General features: G+C 38.1%; 2 protein-coding genes across 2 annotated transcripts; one reads left to right on the forward strand and one right to left on the reverse strand.

The window, feature by feature from the left end:
• Positions 1 to 300: 300 nt before the first annotated feature.
• On the forward strand, positions 301 to 3,133 carry LOC113238074 (kinesin-like protein Klp61F). Its single transcript, XM_026474797.1, has 2 exons — positions 301 to 459; positions 1,361 to 3,133. The coding sequence occupies exons 1-2, from the start codon at positions 322 to 324 to the stop codon at positions 1,463 to 1,465; spliced, it is 243 nt and encodes an 80-aa protein (XP_026330582.1). The 5' UTR covers positions 301 to 321; the 3' UTR covers positions 1,466 to 3,133.
• Positions 3,134 to 3,814: 681 nt separating this feature from the next.
• LOC113238073 (O-acyltransferase like protein-like) lies at positions 3,815 to 12,807 on the reverse strand. Its single transcript, XM_026474796.1, has 12 exons — positions 12,679 to 12,807; positions 12,477 to 12,579; positions 12,222 to 12,361; positions 10,631 to 11,474; positions 10,466 to 10,553; positions 10,071 to 10,199; positions 6,988 to 7,153; positions 6,733 to 6,905; positions 6,499 to 6,628; positions 5,800 to 5,956; positions 5,213 to 5,352; positions 3,815 to 4,087 (listed from the first exon to the last, which is right to left on the reverse strand). The coding sequence occupies exons 1-12, from the start codon at positions 12,760 to 12,762 to the stop codon at positions 3,971 to 3,973; spliced, it is 2,271 nt and encodes a 756-aa protein (XP_026330581.1). The 5' UTR covers positions 12,763 to 12,807; the 3' UTR covers positions 3,815 to 3,970.
• Positions 12,808 to 14,949: the final 2,142 nt, after the last annotated feature.

Here is a 14,949-nt window from a genome sequence, read left to right on the forward strand (position 1 = left end):
AACGAATTCAGTATTTTCTATTTTTATTCTAATTTTTACCGCATTAACATACTCTTGTATAGTTGTTATTAACTTATGACGATCCTTGATGGAGAATGATATTTGATATATAATTTAATGACAACAATATTATATAATGAATTGTTAATTTTCTAATTTTTGTGTGCTTTTCTTATGATTTTCCTTTTTGTCTGACGATCTCAATATAATTTCTTATACTTTGACATGTAGTGCAATTTATACTGTAATGTTATACTTGAGAAATAAATGAATCTGAATCTATCTCGGCGAATTGGCCCCTAGCGGTCGGGTAAAATTGTCATGTTACGCGCAGGCAACACGCCGGCGCGCCGCGAGTTCCGCTACCCGCGGCGGCTCGTGGCCACGTCGCCGCACGACCGCATCCTGGCGAGGTTCCGTGCGCAGCAGCAGGACGTCCACCGCAGCAGCCCCGACAGCGTAAGTTGTAATAATCACCCGACTGTTCGTCGTAGACTGCCCGCGTTCTTCGTTCTTGACAAAGATTTTCGACTTTCAAACACAAATAAAAAAACGTGTATAGATAATTTGGATTATAACAGATACGTGTACCTCCAGTAAGAACCTAAAACATAATCGAACGAAAAAAGGCACAACTATGCGTACTTTATACGACAGTTGTGCCTTTTTTCGTTCCGAGATCAGCATTGACATCAAAATTCATTAAATAAGAAAATAATTTATCGGTAACGATACAACCTACATTAGGCTATGTATATCTAAGTTGTTGTTATGTTGTTAAATGTCTAAATCGAGCGAATGTTCGTTAATCACTAAATTAATTGCCTACTTATGTGCGCAGGTAAACAAGCGGCCGCGGAAAGTAGGGCGCAAAGTAAGCTAAACTAAAATGTAAAGCTATAAACTGTAAATACCAAAAACAAAAATAACCAGACATACTAGAGTCGGCAGACTAAAGCACATAAGTCATATCATGTTAATATATAATTATATATTTTTTTGTGTTGTTTTTAGTGTTGGAAGTTAAATAACCTCTTGGATAAAGTTAGAAATTTATGAAGTAACAAACTAATTTGACTTATGTGCTTTAGCCAGTAGATGTATTAATTTAAATGAATAATGTTGGAGTTTAACTTATGTGCTTTAGTTCGCCGACCCTAGAATTATAACAACATAAGAACGTTTAAATATTGACACCCGGGCAGTATTGTTACGATTTATGCACTGCGAAAATGTTTGAAAGATCATTTATTAACCGCAACTTTAATAACGACGCGTTTATTTCCATAACGTAACAGTTAATATTCTTATTCGACGCAGTGTGAAAGTAATAAAATCCATTTTTCGGACTTTTATCCAGGACTGCGTGGTGGTGGAATCCGATATCGAGTATCGGCACTCGAGCGACTCCGACGAAGTCTCGGAGTCGGAGATGTCCGGAGATTCAGCGGTCGCAATGCAATGACGTCACACCACCGCGTTATGTACGTAGACATGTATGTGGCCATAACTTGCAGATGACTGCAAATATTAATATTCACCCCTAACGTACACTATCAGGCTGTCTCAGCACCCCGAAGGGAATATTTAATGAGTTTTTGAGATCTTACAATTACATAAATAATTTTACCAATGTTGAAAATTTCACGTAACGTTGAGAATAGACATGAATTCTTGAAAAATTAAAGCTTGTGGGTATTCTGACATCAGGAGTTACGAACGGCATTACCCGTTATGACGTCACAACTAAAGACGCCATACAAGTTAATGATCGGTTTTGGTGAAATAGAACGAAGCAATCCCTCACCACAAACCTACCTAACCATTATAGTATTTGATATTAATTGAGACATGAAACATTCTTTAGAGTTATTCTCATGTAAACCAATTAAAAATTCTGGGACAACTTGATTCTTATTCGTAGTGGGTGAATATTCATTTTTCAGCGTACTTTATTATTCTATTAAACATTGTGTGCCAGTGATACTGTTAGCTAATATTGGGAAGTACGTATCGTAATGTGAACTGTTTATGAACATATCAACTAAGAACTGATATTAGATTATGGCTTTGCTACTTTGAAAACTTTTCAATTCACAGACCGACAAGAACGAACTCTAATGTCACATAAATTCGTAAATTTAGATCATCTATGTTGATGTTGCGTTGAATTTGATCATGTCGATCTGTCTTTGGTCACTAGTGTGTAGTTAATTAATACCCTATAATATTTTAAATATAATTTTGTGATTTTAGAATTGTAACTATAACCGTATGGTACAGTGTTTCTATTGTACGTTTTTACGAATTTGCGAAACGTGATTTTAATTGCTGTCCTGTTTCACATATAAAAAACGATCGTATATTAAGAAGCACATAGTACTTACTGGCATTCTGCCATAACCCGTAATGGTTTATAGATACTAACATAATTCACACCGCGGGCTTGCTTACCGGGATAGCCATTGTGAATATTTCGTCGGTTAATTCCATATTTTGCATGATATTGCAATGTTACCCGCCACATGATTTATTCCGCGTCAATACGACATCACAACGGGAGCTCTCACACGACGCTATAACCATGCCATATGTTGTCATACATTAAGTTCACATAGCCGACTTTTTTTGGACACTCTTTATTGGACATTCTGTATTAAGTGATCTGTACTTTTAGGCATCGTAAAATGTACAACAGAAACACATACAGCACTCAATTCTGAAGTCCAAGCTTTAGAGTCCTTCGTTTTCCACGGATTTTGACGATTGCAGTGAAATGTATAGTTAAGTATTCGGTTAAGGCGCAGGCAGTGTCATTTCTATATTTGATTATTATCGAATTTACAAATAAATTATAATAATTGCCTTTTACATGACATGTGGTATTACTAAACTAGTACTTACTAGTTTACAATGTGGAACTTATTTTCTGTTCTTAGACTTTCAAGCTAGGCTAACCTCGGTTATAAAAGTCTGTGGAATAATAAATTGGTTAGCAATGCACTCATTAACTTCCTTTAAAACGGATTTCCTTGAAGGCTTAGAAGGTTGGACTTTAGTTAATAATGCTGTAGCAATCTATATTGACTTATTCCAAAACAAATTTTCTATATAAGATAATTTCTATTGATTTTCTCATTTGTACCAATTATGACTTATGGTCACTGATTTATGCTTTAGTGATATATTTTACTATAATTATAATACAGTATGTTTAATAATAAACATTTTAGAAACAATTATTGTCTTGTCTGAATTCACAATGCAATTCACCTAGTCATAGATCGCGTACCCATAGTGTTGTACCTACTTGCAAAGATCCAGAAAACTTGGTAATTTCTAGCTGTACGTTAAGTAATACCTCTATGATAACGGCTAGATGCAGGACACACACTACTAAGTTAGACCGCGTGCGGTTGATGGCATTATCAATTTTACATGAAAACTGCTGAAAGTGCCAAGCAAATAATAAATAAGTGTAAAAAAGTGTCAAGCTTATCATTAATCGTTGTAATTGACGTTTTTTCTAATATCAATTACTTATATAAAAAACCGTATTATATCGACAGTTAAATGTACTGTTAGGTAATTTTTCGAAAAATTTGAAATTATGGATTTTTTTCCTGAAACATTGGAAATATTTAAAAAAATATAATTCGAAGGCTCATATTATGTTCTTCGTTTAGAAATATCTTTATTTAGTGTAAATTATAAAATAACATTGTATATCTAAAAGCAAGTTAGGGAAAAACGAGAGGTTCAACATGAGCGGAAAAAAACTTAGCTCCATCGTTTTTGTTCAGTAACTTGAAAAAATATCCAGAAAAACATTACTTTTTCAGAAAAATATGATTTTTTCAAAACGGAATTTTTTCCATAACTCAACACTATTTAACGTGAAGTTGATAGTTGTTGCAAAAAAAACCATCAATATACTAAATAAATATTTTACTCGTAGCACAAAGGTTTGTCAGGCAGCGTAGTCGGAGAGTCGTCTGAGCAGACTGCAGCATGGCGTCTCCACCAGCAGCGAAAGAACCAGCGCTGATAGAACTGTCAGGATACTCACGCCAGCTGTGTATGACCACTGTGGAAATAGCAGTCCAGTTAGCGATGAAAATGGATGTTCTCAAAATAGGCATTTGTTATTGACCGTCAGGATGGCTGGTCGCCTGTCGCATCTGGAACTGAGTGTATATTCAAAAATTACTTATTTACAGCCATTTTGACGTCAGGATGGCTGGTCGCCACTTTGTTCAGCATGAAGGGAGCAGATTTTCCATAAGTATGTATTACTAATAATTGCTGCCTTCACGAATTAAAGGTATACGCTTCTTATCTACATTAGTTTAAAAAAAACCCGATTGAAAATTTTACGAAGTAGTGCCTGATTAAATAAAAAAGGCGAAAGTTTTAGTGCTTTATTGCCATAATACAAAAGGCAGGCGCTGGCACTTCTTTGTAAAATTTTCAATCGTTTATATTTTTTTGTTTTTTCACTGTATGTACATGGCTGTGTGTATGTACAGTGAAAAAACTTCCCGCGTTACTCTATACTCGTCATGTATATGTACTCTTTGCTTAGACTATCCACAGACTTTGCTGCTTTGGCAGAACACCTCTGATCGACAGCCAAATCAAAGCATCCTCTTATAGTAGTGTTACCATTTTAGAAATTATTATTGTTCCGTTCCTAGCTAAAGTTCATTGACTTACAATTATATGGACGTCGGGTCCGCGCTAAAAAGTGTCCGAACTTATAGGGCGTTAAAATCGTATACAGAGCGTCATTCACGCTTTAGTCTTCGTTTGTTCGACTGACAGCGAAGCAAGCAAAATTAGACAGTACTGCGATGACATTACAATTTAAATTCAGCGTTTTAGCTTTTTCATATTCCTTTACATGTCACTACGTTTAAATAGGTTGACTTGGTACATTTTTTTCGTGGTTTTTGTATTAGACCCGTCGTCCATTTATTTGTAAGTCAATGCTAAAGTTACATAGATTACGATATTATTAAGTACTTGATTAGCGATAAGCCTGGTTTTGGTAAAACTTTCATTTAAAGTTACGAGAAAACATCTATCAACACAAAATGCTTGAAATACGTAATGCCGAATTTTTCGCCGGACACTAGTTATACTCTACTGTGCCACTGTCACGTAAGTGTACATACAATCAGTTTCCACAAATTAATAGTAGAATACTTACGATACATAGAGAATCCGAGCACAGAGTGCTGTCAGCCAAGAGAACTGATCGGGCTATTACTCCGTGCAGCAGCAATATGCAGTAGCATAGTCGGCTCAGCGCTGCGATGAAGGAACTGTCCAGTAGGTGGCGGGTCACCGCTGAAACAAAAACAGTCTGAACTCCCAATGGAACGTGGTTTTATTGTTTAAAGAATACGGAACCCAGCAAATCAAACACTCGGTAAGTAGAATGATTTTCCAGTACCGCACTTCTTCCAAGAAATTTCATTTAATTTAGTAGCAATAGCAGGAGCTCTCCTTGTGAAAGAGTTCCTCCAGGGAAGTACCGCCACCTTGCCTATTTCTGCCGCCAAGCAATAGTGTGCGCCTGCGTTCCGGTTTCGAAGGCCAAGGGAGCTGGTGAAATTACAGGCACATGGGATGTCTCAGGATGTCGGGCGCAGTGGCAGTGCCCCTCAGATCTTAGCGATTTAAATCTCTGAGTGGTACTGCAACTGTTATAGACAGGCGTGTCGCTTACCATCAGGCAAACCTTGTTCGTCCCGTCACTTAGTTTTAGTAGTGAAATTGCAACGTGTAACTTACATCCAAATCTTGTGGCGAAGATTGTAGCCGGCCACAGCAATGCCAGTGGCCACAGTACGTGCTGCCACGAGCACCACCGCGCACTCACCACCCACGGCAGTGTCACGCATGTGGCCAGAACTGACAGCGACCACAGCCAAAGGATTGACGCTTTCGTCTGTTAATAGAAAGTTACTTAGCATGCGATTAGAAATAGAAACCATTTATTGTAACGCCTCATTATAAAAAAAAACACAAAAACAAAGACTAATATAACTAGAACAGAAATAACACAAAGAACAGCGTAAAAACATTTCAACAACAAGATACATAATACTATGCTGACATGTGTGCGGCTGTGGCGTGTACAAAAGGATCCCATTCAGCTAAAGTCACAACCAAGGCTAGGTTGTGACGCTGGTTGTCAATGGGCCCTAGCCGAGTGAGTGAGAGTGACGGACGTATGCGTCCCGAAACAGAAAATAAAATAAAATAATTGGTGATGATACCCGTGATCAAAAAAGAGTTCATCTTTAATTTTGTTCTAGTGACGTTCTTATCCACGCAAACAAGCTTTATAGCCCGAGTGCCTCCTAGAAAATACGTCGAAAGGAAGAAATATTATTATAAACTATGACCCAACTCCGCGCCGTGAACAAGGTCTAGATTGAAATTTCAACCTTAAATGGTCAATGTGGCTTAATTGTGAGGTAAAATAACCTTAGAAATATGTAATCGTCCCTCGAGCCTCTGCAGTAACCACCCGGCAAAGACGCCGATGAAGTAAGGAGCCACTCTCCCCAACGGGCGCTCAATCAGAGTTGTATACGCTGCGAACGGGCTCGACAGGCTGCAATTAATATTAAACTCAGTAAAATTACATAAGTTACAAGGCAATTTATAAACTTACGAAACTACGAAAATCAAATTGTTTCGCTAGTTACAGCTACTCACTAGAGTCCAAACTCAGCGAAAGCGGAGCTAACATCCGCCGCAGTGGCGACGATGATCGCGGCCACGACCAACGAAAAGATAAGCCGTCGGCCCGAGGCAGAAAGTGAACACGCAAGCGCACCAAATACGTGCAACTGCGTCTCCGCTGATAGCACCCATGATATTTGCATGCACTGCGAATGCACTAAATTATTTATCTTGTCCCACACTTTATTCACGTAAAGCTAGCTTTTTAGCAAAGGTTTAATTTTTTACCTGCTGTTCTTTCGGGAAGAGAGTGGTTAAATACAGCAAATTGCGCCACCAATACTGATCGCAGTTGATTTCGTCCGACTCGGGTAACGCAAGCACAGATGTGTGGTATGTCCGCCGCGACAGCACCGCGGACAAGAATAGCACGTACGCGTAGGATGGCAACAACCTGGGGAATAACCACATAAGAAAGTTTTTTGAATCAGCACCGATCCACCTCATGTTCTAACAAATGAAAAGAATTGGATGATTCTCGTAGATAAATGGATCACCATCCTGTTGCGATAGAAATCCTGAACATTCTAGTACTCCTTCCGTTAAATCGAGCACTTCTTAATAATACTAAAATCGTAACAGTCTCGCGCCGTCTGAAAATTATAAAGCCTTGGATCACCCCAGGTTTACTACGCTGCATGCGAAATAGAGATCGTATGCATAAGAAGTTAAAATGTTCTCCTGAAAATGTAATATTGTCTATAACTTATAAACGTTATCGGAATTTTTGCAATAATTTACTGAAGCAATTAAAGCGTCAATATGAGAAGCAAAGGATTGAGGATGCAGGAACAAACAGCAAGAGTTTGTGGAGTGCTATTACTGATATCATTGGTACATCGAAACCCAGCCCGCCAGCCACTGAGTTACTTGTTAGTGAATCAAACAAAGACGATGCTATCAACAACGTTAATAAATACTTTGTTGACATTGGCCGATTGCTTGGTAGTAAGGTTCAGCGTAGTCACAATTATGCTGCGACTAGGTCTCAAGGTGCTCGGGGTTCTTTTGTTATTCTGGAGACTGATGAGTCTGAGGTGGAAAGGGTGGTTAATAACTTGCGGAGTAATTGTCTCAGTGGCCGAACGGTTACCATGCCGGACTGCCACGCAGAGGTCCCAGGTTCGATTCCCGGGTCGGGGGAAATATTTGTATGACCTACACTTATTTCTCTCGTTTGGGTGTAATTTGTGGTTGTCTATGTGTGTGTCCATGGCACCCGCGACACAGGGTTTCCCTAGTGCGGGGCTATGTTGAGTGTGTGCGTTATTATTATTATTATTATTATTGTGCTGTCGGTATTGACGGAATATCTACAGACTTTCTAAAGAAATTCAAACATATTATGGTTGGTCCACTCACTTGCATTTTTAACCGATGTTTTTCAAGTGGTATATTTCCAACCTCCTTTAAGAAAGCACTAGTTCACCCGATTTATAAGTCGGGGAACAGAGACTGTGTAAGCAACTATCGCCCAATATCCGTCTTGACAACTCTCTCTAAAGTGTTCGAGAAATTGTTTAACAGTCGTCTTTTAGGGTTTTTAGAGAAAAACGATTCATTGTCAGCTAACCAATACGGTTTTCGGGCCAGAAGGTCCACTGGTGATGCTGTTCATTACCTTACTGACTATGTTGTTAGAGCTTTAGACAGCAAGAAAAAGTGTCTGGCGATTTTCCTGGATATAAAAAAAGCTTTTGACACGGTCTCCATTCCCTTGCGTATTGATAAGCTGGAAGGTCTGGGTATTCGTGGTACTCAACTGAATCTTTTTATATCCTATCTTTGAAACAGAACGCGGTGCGTCAAAATTGGTGACTTGATCAGTAGGGAGATACCCATAGAATACGGCGTTCCGCAGGGCAGTGTTCTTGCCCCCACCCTTTTCCTCATTTATATAAACCATTTGTGTGACATTCGTTTGTATAATGGTCGATTGATTTCATTTGCTGATGACACTGCCCTCGTGTTTTCAGCAGATAGCTGGAGTGAGATTTACGGATGTGCACAGACAGGATTGAACAGAGTTCTGAACTGGTTGGGGCAAAATGTCTTGACACTTAATGTGGACAAATCTAAATATATTGTATTTTCAATTAGAAACACCATTTTACCCCACATTGAGCACCGCTCCATCAAAGCCCATTGCCACTCCTGCATTATTCCTTGTCAGTGTGACTGTCCTGTATTATCAAGAACTGACACTGTCAAGTATCTAGGAATTTTGGTAGATAATAATCTCTCTTTCCTACCTCATATAAATCTCATAGGAAACAGAGTCCGGAAACTAACATTTATATTCAGGAAACTTCGATATGTTGCAAATGGCACTGTTATAAAAATGGTTTACTTTGCCTTGTGTCAGTCATTGTTAACGTATTGTATGCTCTCTTGGGGTGGCGCTTCAAAGACATATACTATCGCTAGAAAGGGCTCAGAGGAGGGTTTTGAAGGTGTGTACCTTCAAACCATTTCAGTGTCCTACCGACGACGTGTATGCGTATTGTGAGGTATTGACAGTTCGGCAACTATTTATTCTAGCTGTCGCCCTGAAACAACATGCAGAACTATCAGATTCTGGTCTGGACCGAACATCTCGCCCTCACCGATCGACCCGTCGGGATATTATACCATTACATACTGTCTGTAGAACGTCATTTGGCTACAGATTCTTCTTCTTCCTAGGTCGGTTTCTTTTTAACAAAATAAATAATGAATTAAATATTGCCGCTAAAAGTAAATTTGAGGCTAAGAAATCTGTCACAAATTGGCTCAGAAGACTAAACTACTCAAAAACAGAAAGTTTTGTTACGCCCTAAGTCATTGGCACTTGTCATTACGTTACGGCTACTGCCGTGTACTGCCGATGCTGTCCAGAAGGTTTTTCAAACCCATCAGCCCACAACCACAACGCACCCCCTCACACAAACATGCACGCACCCACTCACTCACGCACGCACACGCGCACACACACACACACACACACACACATTCTCATAACTTAAGTTAAATATAATTAGCATTATAACTGTCTTTTCCTCTGTTCATCTTGGTTTTATCTCGTCAATGTTTACTAATTTTTAAAATAATTATAAGGAACTCATCCATTTGAATCTCTGTCTCTTGAGATACAGGTTTTTACCTACTTCAAGAGTCAATGTCGTTACTTGCTCGTTACTACCTGTTCCACTTTCATTGTAATTGTTGTACCTATGTGTATTACCTATTGTATCTATTTGTAATTTGTAATTTGTGGAAATAAATAAATTTTATTATTATTATTAAAGGCTTATTAGTCTGGGCCAAATTACCTGATAGCTCTATTAGTGACGAAGCAAATAAATTGCAAGATCTGACCGCAAGCACCTCCAAAGCTGACCAGCTCTTCTACGGTGTACTGGCTCTTGAGGAAGAAGAAATGATGGGAACTAAATAGACCACTGAAACAGACGATAAACATGCACGTCAAGGATCTGACAAAATACGTGATATTTATAAAATTTAAGATTATAATAACAAATTTTTAAATGAAGTAAGATATAATGTTAAATCAAATGAAACGTCATCAATACCAACAATTCAATGTCTTACTTCTGGGTGCCTACGGGTTTACCACACTGACAGAATGTACATAGACTTGGAGACTTCATGCATCTTCGAAGAATTACAGCTTCCATAGTGGCTATAAACAATTGTTGCGTCCTACCTGACGAAAAATAATGTATCGAAAGCTAATGTCCCGGTAGCGATGGTATGATATACGTTGTTGTACTCGTTGACATTTCCTCCGTTATCTGTAAAAAAATTACGTAAAATTAATTTATTTACAGACCATTGATTAACACATTTGAAAATGTCAACTGTTTATTACCTGATACGTAATTAGCAATAACTGCTATATGTAAGAATAATATCCAAAACGTAGCTATTATCCTTAATAAGTGTATAAACAATAAGTCTTTGTTTGCCATATTAGTGTTGAATATTCTTTTCCAACTATATCGGAGAGAGAAACACATTAGCAGACTCTTGAAGAACTTTTCTTCTTTTTTTGGTTCTGTAGTAATACTCGCAAAGGACTTGACTCTTGGGCAGGCGGCCAAATTCTCATTATGCTTCAGATTGTCGGCAGCACATTGTTTTTTGTATTTGCCACATCTTTTACAGCTACCCGTTACTCGCTCCATGGATACGACATCCAGGGTAATCGACGGCGGCATCACATTCGGCTTAACAACCTTCTTCACCGTCACTAGGTTAATATTATTCGAATTACTAATATTATTAATTGTTAATGTTTCCATATCTACGACATTGGATTCTTTTTTTGCTAACACATCACAAGTGTGAACTTTATTTTCGTCGTGCATTGTTCTATTTTCAGAGTCAAAGTTGTTATTGAATTTCTGTAAATCGAAACTCATTGACTTGCTATTATGTGATTTACATCTTACTACGTCGAAATCTACAACAGTGGCTATTGTAATTATGACTAATAGGATTAAAGTAATTAATATTAACAACACAGCTCCCATATCATTCCTAATGCTATACGTCTCTTCCACTCTTCTCAACGACTTAACCCTGACAGCTCTTGGGATGGTTTTATTGGTCTTCAAATTATCGTTGATCATGATGCTAAAGTTCATGACGGCTACGACGTCGTCTGCAGAGCAGGAACGCGGCAAACACACGCCCAATGTTATGCCATATGACTAAAACGAAACGTTTGAAATTAATTAATACAGCAGTTACGAACAAAGCATTTGACACTCCGCCCTAAACTTAAATTTAATGCCATTGTTAATATTGAGCACTATAAAATAAGCAGTGTTGGGCAAAATTTAATTGTTCTGGCAATTAAAGATTGACAATTAATTAATTGTCAATTGCGGTTCTCGCAACTAACAATTGATCAATCATTAATCGCGTATATCTACAATTATCATATATATTATGGCCCCCCCAAACGGCCCCCCAACCGGCCCCCCACCCCCCCCCCCCCCCCGCCCCCACACGGCCCGCCAACCGGCACCCCTTCCGCCCCCCCAACCAGCCCTCCAACCGACACCCCAACCGGCCCCCCCACCTACCCCCTAACCCATATTCGTAATGACGCTTTTATTCGGTACTTTCAGTTTTAATTGTTACTTTCAATTGTTTCTTAGAACAACTAAAAAAATTAATTCCAATTAAAATCAATTCAATTGAAATCAATTGCAATTAAAATCAATTGCAATTTATTTCAATTGAATTGATTTTTTAATCTGATTGAAATTTAATTGATTAACACCCAACACTGAAAGTAAGTAAGTAACTAACAAGTAAAGATTTTACTAACTATTCCTAATGCATTATTTTCACAAATATTAGAATAAAATTGAGCACTATTACGTTAAATGTGGTTACATTTGACGATAAAGGCGTTCCTCAAGGGACTATCCTAGAGCCTCTATTCTTACCTCGGCCATGGTAATCTTGGTCAAATTTAGTGATAGTTGGACACTATTGTAGGCCAGACGATGTGGGGCGGTGTGGTCAGCAGCCACTAGCCGCTTGAAGAGCTCGTCTCTCCGCACCAGTGAACGCCATTCGTCCGCGTCTGATCGTCCGTCAAACAAGCAATTACAACAATCGATCGTGCTAACAATTTTAAATTTAAAAAGAAAGTTGTTTTTGCAGTTGCGATGTAAGGTACGTATGTACATTGTATATACCTCCTTGGAAATATTTTTCACGTCGCAGAACGGCGTTAAGGTAGTCACCGTCTTGGAATTCGTCAACGGTTTCGTTGCCTTCCCTTGCAATGAATCCATTGTCCTAAAACGAAATGACACAGAACAAACTAAATAGTACTTAAGTAACTGTCATGCAAATATAAGTGAATGTAAGTATCTCAAATAGTAAACGTGCACTTACTAATTGAAGACATTCTGCTTTGGAACCCAACCAATATTTATTTCCACCGAAGAGACCGGATTCATAGCGGCCCGAAGCGTCCATGACTGAAACAAGATAGGTTGCGTATTGAATTTTCTTATAAGAACATCGGAGAATTTAGACTGACACTAAAAATACACATATTGTTCATAGCCACCTGGAATACGCATTAAAGGTCTGTAACCCTCAATATCTTACCTATTTATCGCGAATTGAAAATGTGCAAAGAAGATTCATTAAGTTTTTATGTTTTTGAACTAGGGAGCGGTACGAGTCAAACCGGTATCTTGATATATATAAGAAACATCATCCTTTACCACTTCTGTGTGTCAACTTGTCTGAGTGACGAGGGCGACGGCAGTGCCCCTAAGATCTTTGCGATTTAAAGCTCTAAGTTACCAGCAGACGCACGACTTGTTCGTCCCGTAACTTGGTATCATAAAAAAAACATAACGTCGTACATAATCAATGAAATTTATTGCAATTATGTTAATTGAAAAATATCGTTGCATGTTATAAAGATAATAATGATAATATACGACAGGCGTTTTTTGTCCAGATCTATGCATTAGATCAGTAGCATAAATACAGATTCTACTCGCTATTTATGTACCTAGTTAAAATAAATTTTAAATTAAATTAAATTGAACAATTAAAATAAAAAAGAAGCATAAAAAATAAAATTAAAGCATGTCAAAAGGGCTGTCCAGGGCTCAGCCTCTGAGGACTATGCTAATTACATAGCTCTCGCGGTTATTCTATCACGGCCCGTCATAATTGGAACACCACAATTCAAATAATAATACGAGTATATTATGTTACACGATACGTACAAAACAAAAATCTAAATTAAAATAACTGTAATGAGGTTATCAGACAGAGAACCAAAGTGATCGACATAGCTCTTCGGATAAGCAAGTTGAAGTGGCAGTGGGCTGGACATATCTGCCGAAGAACCGACAACCGCTGGGGTAAACGAGTTCTTGAGTGGAGACCACGACTTGGCAAACGTAGTGTGGGACGCCCTCCAGCCAGATGGAGTGACGATCTGCGGAAGATTGCTGGCAGGAAATGGATGCGTCAAGCCGAGAACAGGGCGAAATGGCGTGCATTAGGGGAGGCCCATGTCCAGCAGTGGACTGCAATAGGCTGATGATGATGATGATGATGAGACAGTTAAGCACTAAGTGACTAAAATTTGACATAAGCAACTGTAGGCGTATGGGACTTGTTAACTTTAGGTTTTAGGGTTACAGTGCCCTCAAATTTTTGCGAATATTATTTTTTTAGGTAAGTTACATAGCCACATAAAGACATTGTCCCGAATTATATCGCCATTTAGTATTCATTTTGTAATATCAGCATTAACATGAAATGGGAATCATGAGGTACCATCTTTCCAACAAAAAAGAATCATCGAAATCTGTTCACAAAAGTAATAGCGTTTCAAATTGATACGAATAAAAATACTGTTAAAAACTATTAAAAAATACGGTTAAAAAATGAAACTAAATATGATATTAAAAAACCGATCGGATGGGATTCTAGATCTCGTCTCGCTGATCCAGATGTGTTGAATCCCGATGCGCGGCCGCCGCGCGTTGTGTGGCAGGGTTTATGAACTTGTATGTACGTACGTACATTACAAAAATTGTGTGTGGCCTGTGCATCAGGGTTAGTTATGATATGGACAGTCTTGATCCCGTAATGTACAGTACAAAATCCCCCCTTCCAATTCTATTAACACTACTCGCACATGGATAATTTATTGATGTGTATTTTTGCACTCTGTGGCGACAAACATGTCTTTAAGAGGGAGCAGAGGAAAAATTCCTAATCTTCGATTTCATTTTAGAGGGGTATATCCACTTTAAATTTAAAAATAAAATATTGTATGAGTAACTACACGATATATTCAAGCATAGACATTAATCAGAAACATAAAACAATAAAGTTTCCTCGATAGATAAAAATCACGAAATGACCTCTAATTTTCACATTTTTTCGATTTATCCTGGAATTGCTACAGGTTATTAGGACAAAAATAAGATAATGAATTATATTTATGCATGATCGACAACTGTCACTAGGAATTTTTTTTTAATCCCTTTAGTTTTAGAGTTATTCCGCCAAAACGAATTTGGTACTTTTAATGCGCAAAATTCAACATCTCCTGTCGCATGTCACGCGAACTTCAGGCATATGTAAGCATTTTATAATTTTAATCATACAATGTATTTGTAATAATCA

The sequence above is a fragment of the Hyposmocoma kahamanoa genome, unplaced genomic scaffold (genome assembly GCF_003589595.1).
Source record: "Hyposmocoma kahamanoa isolate Upper Pololo Valley unplaced genomic scaffold, ASM358959v1 94527, whole genome shotgun sequence".
NCBI lineage: Eukaryota > Metazoa > Arthropoda > Insecta > Lepidoptera > Cosmopterigidae > Hyposmocoma > Hyposmocoma kahamanoa.